The 16,771-nt window shown below is 41.4% G+C and overlaps 1 protein-coding gene across 1 annotated transcript in view; it reads right to left on the bottom strand.

Moving 5' to 3' along the window:
- Nucleotides 1-16,771, bottom strand: part of RGS22 (regulator of G protein signaling 22) — a 160,534-nt gene that overhangs the window by 129,373 nt on the left and 14,390 nt on the right. The window contains exon 4 of the mRNA XM_085020961.1: nucleotides 9,880-9,942. Coding sequence (XP_084877087.1) covers nucleotides 9,880-9,942 — 63 coding nt within the window. The remainder of the gene's footprint in view (nucleotides 1-9,879; nucleotides 9,943-16,771) is intronic.

The raw sequence follows: 16,771 nt of genomic DNA, 5'->3' as shown, positions 1-16,771 counted from the left end.
CATGTTTAGTACTCCATTGGTCTGTGAGTCAGGAAAAAAAGTGCATCTTCTGATCTCTTGTAAGATCACCCAAATCTAGTGTTCCTTTGTTTGTTCATTTATTCAACAAGTATTTACTGAATCCTTATTAAATATCATGATAGATGATATACTCTACACTGAGTATCTATCCACAGCATCCTCCAGAAGGCCCCAACTTAAATGAATGAGACACACATTCAGCCTTAGAACATGCTCATCTCACAGATGAAGGAAGGTATGTAAACACGCAGAGATGATACCCATCCCACAGCAAGATGACAATTTAGGAAGATCCTGACTTCACCTCCAATGGACAAACTGAGTCTATAGCTACATATGGAACAATTTCCTCTTTCAAAGGCCTAAAGGCTGGCTGAGTGATGACTACACATTGGGTAAACAAGAAGAAAACCACATCAAACAGGAAGGAGAAGCTGGGACACAACCTCGCCATAAACCCCATCCCTGGTGCAGTCATCCTGGGAGGGAACTCAAAACCCAGAGCTTCTCAACGAGGAGCCAAAGATTTGAACCCTACATCAGGCACCCCATTTTTAAGACCAGCACCTGAGAGGTGAGCACTCAAAACCTCTAATTTGGAAGTCAACATGGCTCATATCCTAAGATGCCTCCTGAGATGTAGGTCAAGAGAAAGGGGGCCTATGGTCAACATGCAAAGGTGAAATCCTATGTTGTCAAAAACTATTCCTTGAGATCCTTGAAAACACTCAGAAAGTACAATGTTGTCCTACCTCTCAAGAAGTTGATCACAGTCAATTTATCCTCTGACACTGAACTGTGTCATAACTCTTTAGTTAGGGACCAGATGAAGTGGTAGGCTTGTTTTTCAAGCTCATGTTATACAGTAACACGAAGGCTTATAACACTAGAGTCACCCTCTGCATGAGAAGATGACTACACCACGAGGTGGGAAGGGTAGAGCAGCCGAGGGAATGGAAGAGTCTTGTCCTCCACCTCACACAGCCTCTCTGGGTTGTTCACGGACTGGTCTCTGTGTGTTTCTGGGCTGGTACAACAGACACAGTCATCCTCACTCTTTAAATCACCCTCGCTGTCTCTGCAGAGCATGAATAATTCATTGGGAGGAATAATGCAGGTACAATGCAAGTCCATTTTTACACATAATGACTACAACAGGAGAAGGATGGCACGGAAGGATCCGTTAACTATCTTTAGGAAAGTAAGGGGATTGTTTAAAGAAAGCTACATCTGGAAGAAGAAACAGGCGTTCTCATCAGGCAGACAAGGGAGAGAAGGGGCTTCAACAGAAGAAATAACAAGTGCATTGAGATACCAGTACCAAGAACAGACAAGAAGCACCAAACAGTACTGCACCTTTGACGACCGGCAAGCAGTCTGCCATTGCCAAAGCTTACTATTCAAGAGGAGAATCACAGGACAGAAACTTGGAGAGAAAGGCAGAGGGTGAGTTCACCAAGGCCTTTCTATTTATGCCCCAATTCCCAACACAGTCTCTCAAATCAGTGGTTCTCAGAGTGTGTCTCTGTTCCAGCAGCAGCAGTATCACCTAGGAACCTGTTAGAAATGCAGATTCTTGGGGCCTCACCCCATGATCAGAAACTCTGGGGGCGGGTCCCGATAGTCTGTCTAGCAAGCCCTCGGGTGATTCTGGGGCATGCTCAAGTTTCAAAATCATTGCTTTAGAATGAGGGGGAGCCACTGAAGAGTTTTCAGCTGGAGGGAGACAGGATCCAGGTGAAGGCAAACTTCAAAGCCCACACTCTGTCTGACACCTCATGCTGACTTGCATGCATGTACACATCTACAGAGGTGCTGGCCATCTATGGTCTACATGTAGGACAAAGAACCCTGGGCTGTACTCCACCAAGTTCTGTTGTCTGCTTTAAAAGAATCTCTCTCACACACACAGCCCTCTGTTTTTACCATTTCTAAGCTTATCTATAAAATCCCTCAAGTTGGAGTTCCCGTCGTGGCTCAGTGGTTAACGAATCCGACTAGGAACCTTGAGGTTGTGGGTTCAATCCCTGGCCTTGCTTCGTGGGTTAAGGATCCAGCATTGCTGTGAGCTGTGGTGTAGGTTGCAGACGTGGCTCAGATCTGGTGTTGCTGTGGCTCTGGTGTAGGCCAGTGGCTACAGCTCCGATTAGACTCCTAGCCTGGGAACCTCCATATGCCATAGGAGCGGCCCTAGAAAAGACAAAAAAATAAAATAAAATAAAATTCCTCAAGTAAGTTTAGTACGTGACAATATAAGACATATAAAGCTGGGGAGGCAGAAATGAACGATGAAGGAAGACTTTCCCCCAGAAAGCTGAGTAGGCTTTTAATCACATGACAGGAAAAATCTTCAGTGTGAGCTTCAAACCCAGTCCTCCGCAAGCTGTCACAAACTCCTCTTTCCCTTACTTAATTTTCTTATTTCAAGAGTATCATTTTCCAAATGTTCTAAAACGAATTGACCTGAAGGTGGTGAAAGCTAACTTTGTAGTACCAGTCATCCATGTGCGAAAAATATTTTCATAGAAATAGCAAGTGCATGAAAATATTTTTACCACAATAAATTGCTGGTTCCACATTTCTTTGAAAAGGGGGGTGGGGGAAAAACCTGTGAATAATTAGTGATGTGCTTAAATTGCCAGCCCAGCACCACTGAAACTTCCCGGGTGCCAAATTATTTAGCTGAACAGTATTTAAATTAAAAACTAATGACTAGGTTAATTTAACACATGTTCATCTCTGCTCCAACTCTGTCTCTACTAATTGAGCTCCAAAGCTATATTTTACACATGCATCTTAGTCAGGGAATGGAAAACATCTGACTACTTGAGTATAACAAGTCAGTTACCAATAACAACTTAGTGTAATCTAAGTTTTATTGTCATTTTAGATGTTTAACCATCAACTATTTACTGGACATCTTCACCAGTGGGATAGAAGGAATAAGGTGCCATGTAAAATGCATTGAAAATATCCTGGGTTAATCAAATGAGTTAAATGAGGCAATTTGACTGCTTTATGTTTGAGCTACGAGGCTTATTAAAACACCCAAAGCGACAAATGCTGAACAAAGCAGTACTACCTAGAGCTGCATTGACACCTTTAAAAATCAATCTGAGCATTTAAATTTTGGTGGGGCCTCCACCCCCTTTACCCCAAATCTATATGCACTTTACTCATTCCCCACATCCATACGCTCTCTCTTCCTTGCTCTCTCTCCCCTTACCCAACAATCTAACATATAACTCCTTCATAAAGCTGCAAGAAATTATAATAGTTTACAGATTTTTTTTTTAAGTGTGGAGAATCATTCCCCAAAAAAGAAGTTATGGTAAAATTCCAAAGGCGCATAGCTAAGCACGGTCTGGCAAACACATGACATACCTATCCTTGCGAGGAGGGTATAGAACAGGCCACCCCTTCAGCTTCTGCAAACCATAAATGTCACAAACATTCTAAACCACCCACAGAGGACCAACCTAAATCTGTATGTGGGTTCATCTACTCCATCCCACAACAGTCACTGAGCATAAAACACACAAAACCAAACCAAAAGGAAAAAAAAAAAAAATGTTTTCACACTATAGAAGAAAACTGAATAAGCAAACACTTGTCCATAAAGAGTTGACAGCGAAAAAAAAAACCTCCCAGACACCAAATGAAAACAATATCTGAATGCGAACCTGGCACCAGAACAAACGGAATAAAGTTATGAAAGCTAGGATTTGGAAAGTGCCATAATCATTTATAATAGCAGCAACTGTCCTGGATTTCCCTCATCAAAAAATAACATGGAGGCAGGCTACCAGCCATCAATTTCTGGATCTTACAATGCGTCCCAAGAGTGTAATAGTGTAATGGAAAGAAATGGTATAAGAGACAGAAAGCCTGATTCCTAGGCCTGTTGCTGCCCCAATCCAGTTAGGACACCTCGGGCATTTCATCACAGACGTGGAAGTTTTCAGAAGCCTAGGGAGTTCCCACTGTGGCTGAGCAGGTTAAGGACACGACAGGTTGTCTCTGTGAGGATGTGGGTTCGATCCCTGGTCTTGCTCAGTGGGTTAAGGATCCAGCCTTGCCACAAGCTGTGGCACAGGTTGCAGAGGTGGCTCGGAGCCAGTGTTACTGCGGCTGGGGTGTAGGCCTCAGCTGCAGCTCCTATTCTACCCCTAGTCTGGGAACTTCCATGTGCTGCAGGTGTGGCTGTAAAAAGAAAAAAAAATCTAGATGAACCTAACAGCCCTTTTAGATGGAGAATGTTATAATACATCTACACTCTCAGGCTTAGATTGTTAGGGGCTTTTGGTGGGGGGAAAGGCGGGAGGGAGGAGAGGAAGGGAGGCAGAAGAAAAGAAGATTAAAGGTTTATTTATTTATTTGAGGATCTTACATGGGAGAAGTAAAAATAAAAACAGAATCATCCTCAAGAAGTTTGGGGAGATATAGAAGAAAAAGACCTCTCCTGGTCTCAAGAAATTTATAGTGTAGTTCCTGAGATAAAAAAATAAGCAGTTTAGGAGTTCCCATCATGGTGCAGTGGTTAATGAATCCGACTAGGAACCATGAGGTTGCAGGTTCAATCCCTGGCCTTGCTCAGTGGGTTAAGGATCCGGCGTTGCCATGAGCTCTGGTGTAGGTTTCAGACGTGGCTTGGATCCCGAGTTGCTGTGGCTCTGGCGTGGGCCAGCGGCTATGGCTCCGATTGGACCCTTAGCCTGGGAACCTCCATATGCCGCGGGAGCGGCTCAAGAAAAGGCAAAAAGACAAAAAAAAGAAAAGAAAAAAGAAAAAAAAAAAAAAGGCAGTTTAGAGAAGTTAATCAAATTTTCTTTAGCAGAAAAAGTCTAATCTTGTGCCAGTACATATATCCCCTATAAAATATTCCCCTAAATGATTACCTAGCCTGTACCTTAATATCTTCAGTCATAGGCAGTTTAGTCCTTCACAGGCCAGCCCACTCTATTATTAGAAAATAATCTCTAAACATCTTTCTTCTAGGGAGTGAAAAATCAATTTCCTCTTAAATGCTGGCCCTGGTTCTCCCCTCCAGCTTCACAGAATATGCTATCCCTTCTTCCTCAATCAGAGCTTCAAATATTTGGAAAGAGCTGCTCCATTACAACACTCCTACTCGTTTCCAAGCCAGGTTCAACACTCACACTTCTTTCAACCCTTACTCATCTGACGTGGTTTCCAGAGCATTCATTGGCCGAGTCTTTCCAAGCCCGGTTTAGCAGAGCAACGCTTAACATGTGGCACCAGAATGCAACACAAGAGGCCAAATGTGGTCTAACAATTCAATCTGATTCAAAAAAAAAAAAAAAAATGCTCCAAATATTTGTCTTGATCTTAGCTATACTCCTATTAATGCACTCGAAAACACATTAGCTTGTTTTAGTTCATTTCAGACGACCATGACAAAAATAAGACCAGACTATTATCCAAACTATCATTTATTCCTCTGCTGCCATGTCTACGGTCACTGTAGTGTCCGTAGGACAAGTTTTTGAGCCATGTGGACCTGAGTGGACCCTGCCACTTGCTAGCTAAATGACCTTAAGCTGGAAAAAATACTGGTTTACGTGCATGGTTTCATCCGAGTCTCTGATAAAAATAATTTTTAAAGGTCAAAGCCAATGACAGACTTGTGTGGGACAGATGATTCTCTAGAATGACAACAATCCCTCAATCCAATTAAAGAGTGATTGCCCCTGAAGCCTCAGGCATGGACGACGAGATAAGCTGGTTAGTGAAGGAAAAGGAAAGAGAAGCGCTGATTCCATGCATCCGCCACAGTTCTAAACAATCTTGTAAGAGAGTTACATTGTTTTCACAGAAGGAATCAAAGAATCACGTCATCAAGGACTGTGTCTAAGGCCCCATGGATAATGAGTGGAGGAGTTGGGCTCAAACCGTTCTGTCCCCCTCCTGTTCCCAACCATTACCCTGGAAGATGAGCACAGGAAGAATGCATGTAGTTCTGGTCGGGGAGGGTAGGTTCAGGGTAGCAAGAAAGAGCACAAAGGTGACACAGAAGTAGGAAGCCAGAGATAAAGCTAGAAAGGTTAGCTTGAGGCTAAATTGCAAAAGGTCCATGGTAAAGAATTTGGACTTCAATCTGCCAGCTACTGAGTCAACTCCTACCAGATATGGTCAGTGGACAACTCATTCAAATATGTGAAAGCTAATTTCACAGGCAATGATAGGACTTTGGAGACAAATAGAGCAGCAAAGGCAGAGCATGTTTTGGGTGTATTGTTTTTGACAGGGTTGGGAAGGAAGGCTTTTGAAGCAGAAGTGATTTAAATCAGGGAGAAGGTGATACAAATATCTCAGAGAAGGAGTTCCCCTTGTGGCTCAGTGCTAACAAACCCGAGAGTATCCATGAGGACACCAGTCAATCCCTGGCCCCACTCAGTGGGATAAGGATCCAGCATTGCCATGCGCTGTGGTGTAGGTCACAGACATGGCTTGGATCTTGTGTTACTGTGGCTGTGGTGTAGGCTGGCAGCTGCAGTTCCCACTAGACCCCTAGCCTGGGGACATCCATATGTTGGACCTGCAGCCCTAAAAAGACCAAAAAAAAAAAAAAAAAAAACAAAAACAAAAAACAAAGCAAAACACAACCTCAGAGAAAAGCCTTCCATGCTGAAAGGCCCTGAGTACACTTGGTATTTTCATGTTTGAGAAACATAAAGGCCAACTTGCCAACCAGGTTGGAAAAGAATTAACAAGGGGAAGAGGTGTAGGAAATAAAGACTAAGAGATGACAAGAACCAGATCCTACAGTATTTTGGATTTGATTCTTCGTGTAATGAGAAGCCACTAGACAGAGTTTTGAGCAGGAAGTAAACATGGTTCAATTTACTATCATTATTACTATTTACTGAAATCATAATATATTAAATTTATGGTTCCCTAAAGTACCAGTCCTTAACTATCCAAAAAAAAGAGAGAGAGAGAGATTAATTTGGCTCACTAATTCTCAGTAAACCCACACAAGTTTCTAATTCTTAGCTAAGTGCTCATAAACTAAATATTACTAATCTGTTCAAGAATCTTGCCAGGAACTTGTTTGAGGTCCATTATTCCTTCTCCTCCCTGCCCCCAAATTCTTTTTTAAAACCCGTGACATTTCCCCTCCTCCCTCCTTGTAGCATGAAACGTAGGTAGTTAACAGGTACATTGTGTGGTACCAAATGCAGACGCAAAGGAATCAAAGAGAAGAGATGGACAGAGACAGAGAGAGAGAGAGATAGAACAGAAAAGCAGAAGGATTTGGACAGACAGAAAAGAGAGAGAAGTGGCCAAGGTGGGCTGCTGGAGATGGATGAAAAACATTATCCCACAGACAAAGTTCAAGAGAAATCACAGCCTGTCATTTCACCTAAAGCCTAAAAGAAAACCTACCAAAAAATAATAATAATAATAATAATGTCTATTCTAACCGGATGGCAGGATGATGGCTGAATTTTTCTTACATTTGAAGTTAATTTTTTATACTACTGTTATATTACTTCTATAATTTAAAATAATTTTTTAAAAAGAAAGGTAGGCAGGGCTATTCATTTTCTAGAGCTAACAGAAGTCAAGATAATCACAAATATTGAGACAATGAAATGTAAATCTTGAGAAGCTGCAATCAGACCCAATACATAGAGATTTTTCTATTTAAAAGTCAGAAAAACAGAGAGTTTTTTGGAAGAAGAATGATGAATTCAGAGCCTAAAGGAAAGAATACATAGTCTAGTAGCACAAAATTCTATTTTGTGACGCTGCTGGGTTTTTTATAATATACAATTGGATGATGAAAACTGAAGAGTCAGACCACAGAAGACCCTCCTGGGGTGTCCTGTAATGTCACATAGGTCGTTTCCAGCAACGTCCAGTGTTGCTGGAAATGGATAGGGTGGCTCGGTGTCTCTACCTGACCCCCATAATGGTTCCATATGGAGGAGAAAGCACAAATTCTTTTGGAAAAAAGGAAAACAAAAAACAAAAAACATGTGTGCACAGATACATACATATCACAAAAGCTAATCTAGGCAAAAAAAAAAAAAAATGTACCTAGTTTAAAAAAAAGAAAAGAAAAGAAAAGAAAGGAGTTCCCTTTGTGGTTCAGTGGTTAACGAACCCGACTAGGAACCATGAAGATGGGGGTTCAATCCCTAGCCTCGCTCAGTGTGGGTTAAGGATCTGGTGTTGCTGTGGGCTGTGGGATAGGTTGCAGATGCAACTCAGATCCCGTGTTTCTGTGGCTGTGGTGTAGGCCAGCAGCTGTAGCTCTGATTCAATCACAGCCTGGGAACTTTGATATGCTACAGATGCGGCCCTAAAAAGCAAAAAAAAAGATCTAGTACTTTCTCTTCAAAAATCATTTTCAGGAGTTCCCATCGTTGTGCAGTGGAAATGAATCTGACCAGGAACCATTAAGTTGTGGGTTCAATCCCTGGCCTTGTCAGTGGGTTAAGGATCTGGTATGGCCATGAGCTGTGGTGTGGGTCACTGACGAGGCTCGGATCCTGTGTTGCTATGGCTGTGGTGTAGGCCAGAAGTTGTAGCTCCAGTTTGACCCCTAGTGTGGGAACCTCCATATGCTGTGAGTGCAGCCCTAAAAAGCAAAAAAAAAAAAAAAAAAAAAAAAAAACCCACACATTTTCAGTGGCTAGGCTTTAAGAAATATCTCATTTTATGATCCATTTCCTCTAAATTACTTGTGACTTTTTAATGTTTCAAATTCTCCCTAGTAAGTATTTGAATGAAAAAAGTTTCCGTAACAATAATAAAAAAAACCTTTTCTTATCTAATTTTCTTTCACCTGACATTCTTGATGAACTTTACACAACAATGTGTTTTTATGAACCTTCATTTCTTTTTCCAAAGCCGTCAATACATACTCTATCAGTCACTGCTTTCAAAGATCAAAACTCTATTATTTGGCATCTACCTTGTTACACCAACAACAGGGTCCAAGTCTTATTTATTATTGATATAAAACTCTAGCTGCCTTAAACACAAATTCTACTTTTATATCTGTCCAAGAGGATGACAATAATTGCCTAGAAGCAAGTTTAGTTTCTTAAATTTTTTTTTTATATTCTGTCCTTACCATCTCTCTTCAAGTTCTAAAATGGTACCAAATACAACTACATCGGGTTTTGTACAGAAAGCTTTTGAAGGTTAGAAAAATCTCAGCTTTCTTTTTAAATTTACTTTTATTGTAGTATAACTGACCCAGCTTTCTTCAATAAAAATAATTCCTAAATATGATTCAAACTCAAAGGATTAATTCCATAAAAAGGCACAAACTGGAGTTCTCTTGTGGCAGAGCAGGTTAAGGATCTGGTGTTGTCACTGCAGAGGCTTGAGTTGCTGCCATGGCACCAGTTGGATCCCTGGCCGGAAAACTTCCACATGGCATGGGTGTGGCAAAATAAATAAATAAATAAAGGCACAAACTTCCTCTAATGTTTTAATTAGTATTTTAAAAAAACATTGGAGTTCCCGTGGTGGCGCAGTGGTTAACGAATCTGACTGGGAACCATGAGGTTGCAGTTTCGATCCCTGCCCTTGCTCAGTGGGTTAACGATCCGGCATTGCCCTGAGCTGTGGTGTAGGTCACAGACGTGGCTCGGATCCTGCGCTGCTGTGGCTCTGGCGTAGGCCAGCGGCTATAGCTGCGATTCGACCCCTAGCCTGGGAACCTCCATATGCCGCAGGAGCAGCCCAAGAAATGGCAAAAAGACAATAAATAAATAAATAAAACATTATCCCTGATAAATTTGTCTCACAAGATAATCCAGTGTTTACAATATTTTACTTTGATAAGATAGTCCACAGACATAACAATATACTCACTGGAAGGCTTAGGAATTCATTAAAGTAGTCCACAAGGAAGTCATCTGTTGCTAAAGAATCTTCCTGCAAAGATATAAAAACATAATATTATGCTTACACTAAGATGTCAATAGTATCCTCTCATTCTGATATCAACAGATTGTAATGCAGATTTTCACATCTTTTTCCGTTACGCAACGGTGAAGCCTCACTACAAAGAGTACACAGTGCTCTGGAAGGAAGGAAGAAGAGAATGGAGCATCCTCTTAAAAACCCTTGCTGCTGGAGTTCCCGCTGTGGCTCAGGGGTTAACGAATCCGACTAGGAACCATGAGGTTGCAGGTTCAATCCCTGGCCTTGCTCAGTGGGTTGGGGATCCGGAGTTGCCGTGAGCTGTGGTGTAGGTCGCAGACGCGGCTCGGATCCCACGATGCTGTGGCTCTGGTATAGGCCGGTGGCTACAGCTCTGATTAGACCCCTAGCCCGGGAACCTCCATGTGCCTCGGGTGCAGCCCTAGAAAAGGCAAAAAGACAAAAACAAAAAAACAAAAAACAAAAAGACCCTTGCTACTGTGCTTAGTTAGCAAACAGAACACATGAGAAATACAACATGACACTTAAAGAAACATAAATAAGTACCAAATATCACACATGTTAAATTTCCCACAGACTTTACTAAAAATACTTGCTTCATAAAAATAAAGGCAGAGTCAAGAAAGACAGAATCAGTGTTTGGGGTTCAGACGAAATTCAGAATGAAGATTTTTTTTTCTATCTTTTTTTTTTTTTTTTGGCTTTTTGCCATTTCTTGGGCTGCTTCCACAGCATATGGAGGTTCCCAGGCTAGGGGTCTAATCGGAGCTGTAGCCACAGGCCTATGCCAGAGCCACAGCCACAGCAACACCAGATCCGAGCCACGTCTGCAACCTATACCACAGCTCACAGCAACGCCGGATCCTTAACCCACTGAGCAAGGCCAGGGATCGAACCTGCAACCTCATGGTTCCTAGTCGGATTCGTTAACCACTGAGCCATGACAGGAACTCCCAGAATGAAAAATTTTTTAAACTGCCTAATGGGAGTGATAAACTAAGTGAAGAAAGTAATCCACTGCCCTCCCCCACAGAATGAGATAGTTTTAGGAATCAGGATCCTGCTTAACTTTTGCATGAAGAAACCCTGACAGTGTATGTGTTCTAAGAATAGAGATTGTACACACTGTCTTCCATAACCATCTCATCCACCCGGAGAGTCACTTGGAAGGTTGGCAAAACTGGAAAGCTACTGCCAAGAACAAATTCTCTCTTCCAAATAAAACACCTTACATTATTAGCAATTGTTTCCATTGTGTCCAAAGCACATCATTGCATACCCTTCTGTACAGTATATGTGCTTACTGTGCTATTCACAATTATATTTCAATTTTGCAAATCTAACATGAAAGTTGACAACATGACACAAGACTATTAATTCCATATGGCTGATAATTTTCTTCTTATACTAGCCAATTTTTTAAAAATTTGTTGAAGTATAGTGGGAAAGTGTAAGGAAGATAGTATAGTATACTAATACCTACTTTGGAAAATAGATTTTCAGGGTAATTTCCTTACGTAATTGCAGTAGCAGAATAGAGTTATAAACAGTCACTTAGCACATTTAAGTGATTATCAAAGAAAGTAAAAATCGAAACTGGCTAGAACAAAAATTCTCAACCACAACAAACAATAAACTCAGGCTCACAAACCTACTATCCTCACAGTGGTGCTTTAGTAATACATGCTCCAACCAATGTCTGATTGGCAAAGGTCTAATAAAGCAGAACTAGGCAGGTAACATTTGGTGGGGACTAAAAGGCTAAAATCTTTCAAATTTTACCTTTAAAGGTGCTTTAATTTTCTGGACTTCCTTTAGCAAACTATCTACTTTCTGCTAACTCTTAGGTGATGTAAACTGATTTCAATAAATATTGTGAGGATTTCCTAGGTAAAAGGCATTGTGCGATGGTAAGGGTGGTCAGATTTTGCACTACTGGCCTCATGATCAAAAATCCACAGATGGGGAGCTCCCTTGCAGCACAGCAGGTTAGGGACCTGGCGCTGTCATTGCAATGGCTCGGGCGGCTGCTGTGGTGGGAGTTGAATACTTTGAATGTGGTCCAGGAATTTCCACATGCCATGGGAGCAGCAAAAAAAAAAAAAAAGAAAAAAAAAGAAAAAAATCCCCAAAACTAAAAATCCACAGATTGGAAGAGTATTTTAAATTAGTAAGAGTAATAGGGTACCCTGGTACCAAAACCAGACAAAGACTCCACAAAAAAAGAAAACTACAGGCCAATATCACTGATGAACATCGATGCAAAAATCCTCAACAAAATACTAGCAAACCGCATCCAACAATACATTAAAAGGATTGTACATCATGATCAAGTGGGATTTATCCCAGGGATGCAAGGGTTCTTCAATATCCGCAAATCCATCAGTGTGATACACCACATTAACAAACTGAAGAATAAAAACCATATGATCCTCTCAATAGATGCGGAAAAAGCCTTTGACAAAATTCAACACCTATTTCTGATAAAAACCCTTCAGAAAGTGGGCATAACGGGAACCTACCTCAACATGATAAAGGCCATATACGACAAACCCACAGCGAACATCATTCTCAATGGTGAAAAGCTGAAAGAATTCCCACTGAGATCAGGAACAAGACAAGGTTGTCTGCTCTCGCCACTACTCTTCAATATAGTTCTGGAAGTCCTAGCCACAGCAATCAGAGAAGTAAAAGAAATAAAAGGAATCCAAATTGGAAAGGAAGAAGTAAAACTATCCCTATTTGCAGATGACATGATACTATACCTAGAGAATCCTAAAGACTCTACCAGAAAACTGTTAGAGCTCATCCGTGAATTTGGCAAAGTCGCAGGATACAAAATCAATACACAGAAATCGATAGTGTTTCTATATACTAACAATAAAAAAGCAGAAAAGGAAATTAGGGAAGCAATCCCATTTACCATCGCATCCAAAAGAATAAAATACCTAGGAGTAAACCTACCTAAAGAAACAAAAGACCTGTACTCTGAAAACTACAAGCCACTGATGAAAGAAATCAAAGATGACACAAATAGATGGAAAGATATACCATGCTCGTGGATTGGAAGAGTTAATATTATCAAAATGACTATACTACCCAAGGCAATCTACAGATTCAGTGCAATCCCTATCAAATTACCAAGGACATTTTTCACAGAACTTGAACAAAATATTTTAAAGTTTGTTTGGAAGCACACAAGACCCAGAATAGCCAAAGACATCCTGAAAAAGAAAAATGGAGCTGGAGGAATCAGGCTCCCGGACTCCAGACTATACTAAAAAGCAACAGTTGTCAAAACTGCATGGTACTGGTACAAAGACAGACATATAGATCAGTGGAACAGGATAGAAAGCCCAGAATTAAACCCATACACCTACAGCCAACTAATCTATGACAAAGGAAGCAAGACTATACAATGGAGAAAGGACAGCTTGCTCAATAAGCGGTGCTGGGAAAACTGGACAGACACATGGAAAAGAATGAAATTAGAACACTCCCTAAGACCATACACAAAAATAAACTCCAAATGGATTAGAGACCTAGATATAAGTCCAGACACTATCAAACTCCTAGAGGAAAACATAGGCCAAACACTCTCTGACATAAACGACAGCAACATCTTCTCAGATTCACCTATCAGAGTATTGACAATAAAAAGAAAAATAAACAAATGGGACCTACTCAAACTTCAAAGTTTCTGCACAGCAAAGGAAACCCTAAACAACACAAAAAGACAATCCACAGGATGGGAGAAAATCTTTGCAAATGAATCAACTGACAAGGGATTTATCTCCAAAATTTATAAACACTTTCTGTAGCTCCATACCAAAAAAACAAACAACCCCATCCAAAAATGGGCGGAAGATCCAAAAAAGACATACAGATGGCTGAGAAACACATGAAAAGATGTTCGGCATCACTCATTATTAGAGAAATGCAAATCAAAACCACGATGAGGTACCACCTTACACCAGCCAGAATGGCCATCATCCAAAAGTCTACAAACAATAAGTGCTGGAGAGGGTGTGGAGAAAAAGGAACCCTAGTACACTGTTGGTGGGATTGTAAATTGGTGCAACCACTGTGGAAAGCAGTATGGAGATGCCTCAGAAAACTAAACACAGAACTACCATTTGATCCAGCAATCCCACTCCTGGGCATCTATCCAGAGAAAACCACGACTCGCAAAGACACATGTACTCCAATGTTCATTGCAGCACTATTTACAATAGCCAAGACATGGAAACAACCGAAATGTCCAGTGACAGAGGAGTGGATCCAGAAGATGTGGTACGTATACACAATGGAATATTACTCAGCCATCAAAAGGAACGAAATACCAGCATTTTTAGCAACATGGATGGACCTAGAAACTATCATGCTAAGTGAAGTCAGCCATACAATGAGACACCAACATCAAATGCTTTCACTGACATGTGGAATCCGAAAAAAGGACAGACTGAACTTCTTTGCAGAACAGATGCTGACTCACAGACGTTGAAAAACTTATGGTCTCCAGAGGAGACAGTTTTGGGGGTGGGGGGATATGCTTGGGCTGTGGGATGGAAATCCTGTGAAATCAGATTGTCATGATCATTATACAACTACAGATGTGATAAATTCATTTGAGTAATAAAAAAATGAAAAAAAATAGTAATAGGGTAGTGTCCCCTGTTAGTTTTTCTAAAACAGTCACTTTGTTTTTTTGTTCTGTTTTTTGTCTTTTCCAGAGCTGCACCCACGGCATATGGAGGTTCCCAGGCTAGGGGTCTAATCAGAACTGTGTCTGCGGCCTATACCGCAGCTCACAGCAATGCTGGATCCTTAACCCACTGAGTGAGGCCAGGGATCAAACCCTCAACCTCATGGCTCCTAGTCGGATTCTTTAACCACTGAACCACAATGGGAACTCCTGTTTAATTTTTAGCTGTAAAACAAAATGTGTATTTCATAAAGTCTGGTAAACCTAAATATCATCTAGAACTTGATCACACTGCCAGAAATTTCTAGAGAATTCTCAGATTAATATATTCATTTCCAGATACCTCACACTTCTAAGAGACTCTTAGTGCTTTCCAAACCACCTGTGATGCAGTACCTGTTTTGTTTTTTCCTCTAATCCATTTCAGACAGATAATTCTGTAACATATAAATAAGACTGGGGAGTTCCCATCGTGGCTCAGCAGTAACAAACCTGACTGGTCTCCATGAAGACATGGGTTCAATCCCACCTTCTCAATGGGTTAAGGATCTGGTGTTGCCCTGAGCTGTGGTGTAGTTTGCAGACGCAGCTTAGATCCTGTGTTGCTGCAGCTGTGGTGTAGGCTGGCAGCTGCAGCTCCGATTTGACCCCTAGCCTGAAAACTTCCATATGCTGCAGGTGTGACCCTAAAAAGACCATATATATATACATGAATGAATTACTAGAAAATGAAAAAAATATAATAGGCCCAACTTTTTTATTATTAAATTCAATATTCTGTCAAATTATCTTAAAGATTCTCAATGCTGACTCTCGATTCCTTTTTTTTTTTTTTTTTCTTTTTGCCTTTTTAGGGCCTCACCCTCAGCATATGGAGGTTCGCAGACTAGGGGTCGAATCAGAGCTGTAGCCACTGGCCTGCACCAGAGTCAGAGCAACACAGGATCTGAGCTGTGTCTGCAACCTATACCACAGCTCGCAGCAATGCCAGATCCTTAACCCACTGAGCGAGGGCAGGGACTGAACCTGCGTCCTCATGGATGCTAGTCAGATTCGTTTCTGCTGAGCCGCAACAGGAACGCCTCAATTTCTAAACTCATTTCCGGACAGACTGACGAGAGTTCTCAGACGGCACCAGTCTGCACACCCTCCTCAAGCAGCACTGCCCTGACCCTGCAGGGAGCACTATGCTCACAGCTGCCTCAGGTGCCCTGGAGCCCAACCACATTGAGAGGGTGTTTGCTGGGCCTGCAGTCACATCCTCAGTTTGCACTTCTTACAACCATGGACACTTAAAGTAGGACTCAAATACATCAAAAATCTGTATTTCTTTTCCAAATTACTATTATTATTTTTTGTCTTTTTGCCATTTCTTGGACTGCTCTCACAGCATATGGAGGTTCCCAGGCTAGGGGTCGAATCGGAGCTGCAGCCGCTGGCCTACACCACAGCCACAGCAACGCGGGATCCGAGCCACGTCTGCAACCTACACCACAGCTCACGGCAACGTGGGATCCTTAACCCACTGAGCAAGGCCAGGGATCGAACCCGCAATCTCATGGTTCTTAGTCAGATTCATTAACCACTGCGCCACAACAGGAACTCTTCTTTTCCAAAATTATATCTTAAGGTCTATCAATATTAAACATCAGTGTTTCTGCTGGTATCAGGGCAGTTTGTTCCACATTGGAAATAAGTGTAACCTCCAAGGGCCATCTGCTCAATCCTGTCACACTTTAATAGGAAGGCCTGCATTTCTCTAAATAAATGAGTATATTTCCCACTGCAGTTTCTAGTTCAATGTGTTCAGATATCTTGTCACATCCGTGACAAAGTCGAGTGAACCTGAGAACCTGATAAATCCTTTATTCTCAAGACAATCTGGTTTAAAAAACGGAAAGCCTTGATCTGCAGAAGCAGCTCAGTTACTCTCAATAGATTCCCACAATCCAGTCACTTGGCTGTAGTAAATGAACTAAGTCTCCATATTAAGGTTTAACATCTTCCAAATAACCAGTAAACTGGAGATGGTTAGTGGTACAATCAAGAGGAAGACTGAGTTACAATCAATTCCTCCATTACATCATTCCGTGAACCTAACTGCAAAATTTGCAA

Source organism: Sus scrofa, chromosome 4 (genome assembly GCF_054392235.1).
Source record: "Sus scrofa isolate SSC_HxYL_T2T_F1_AM1 chromosome 4, Sscrofa_HxYL_maternal_Yorkshire_Landrace_v2.0, whole genome shotgun sequence".
Classification (NCBI taxonomy): Eukaryota; Metazoa; Chordata; class Mammalia; order Artiodactyla; family Suidae; genus Sus; species Sus scrofa.
Note: the sequence above shows the minus strand (reverse complement) of the source record. Positions and strands in the feature narration are given on the sequence as shown.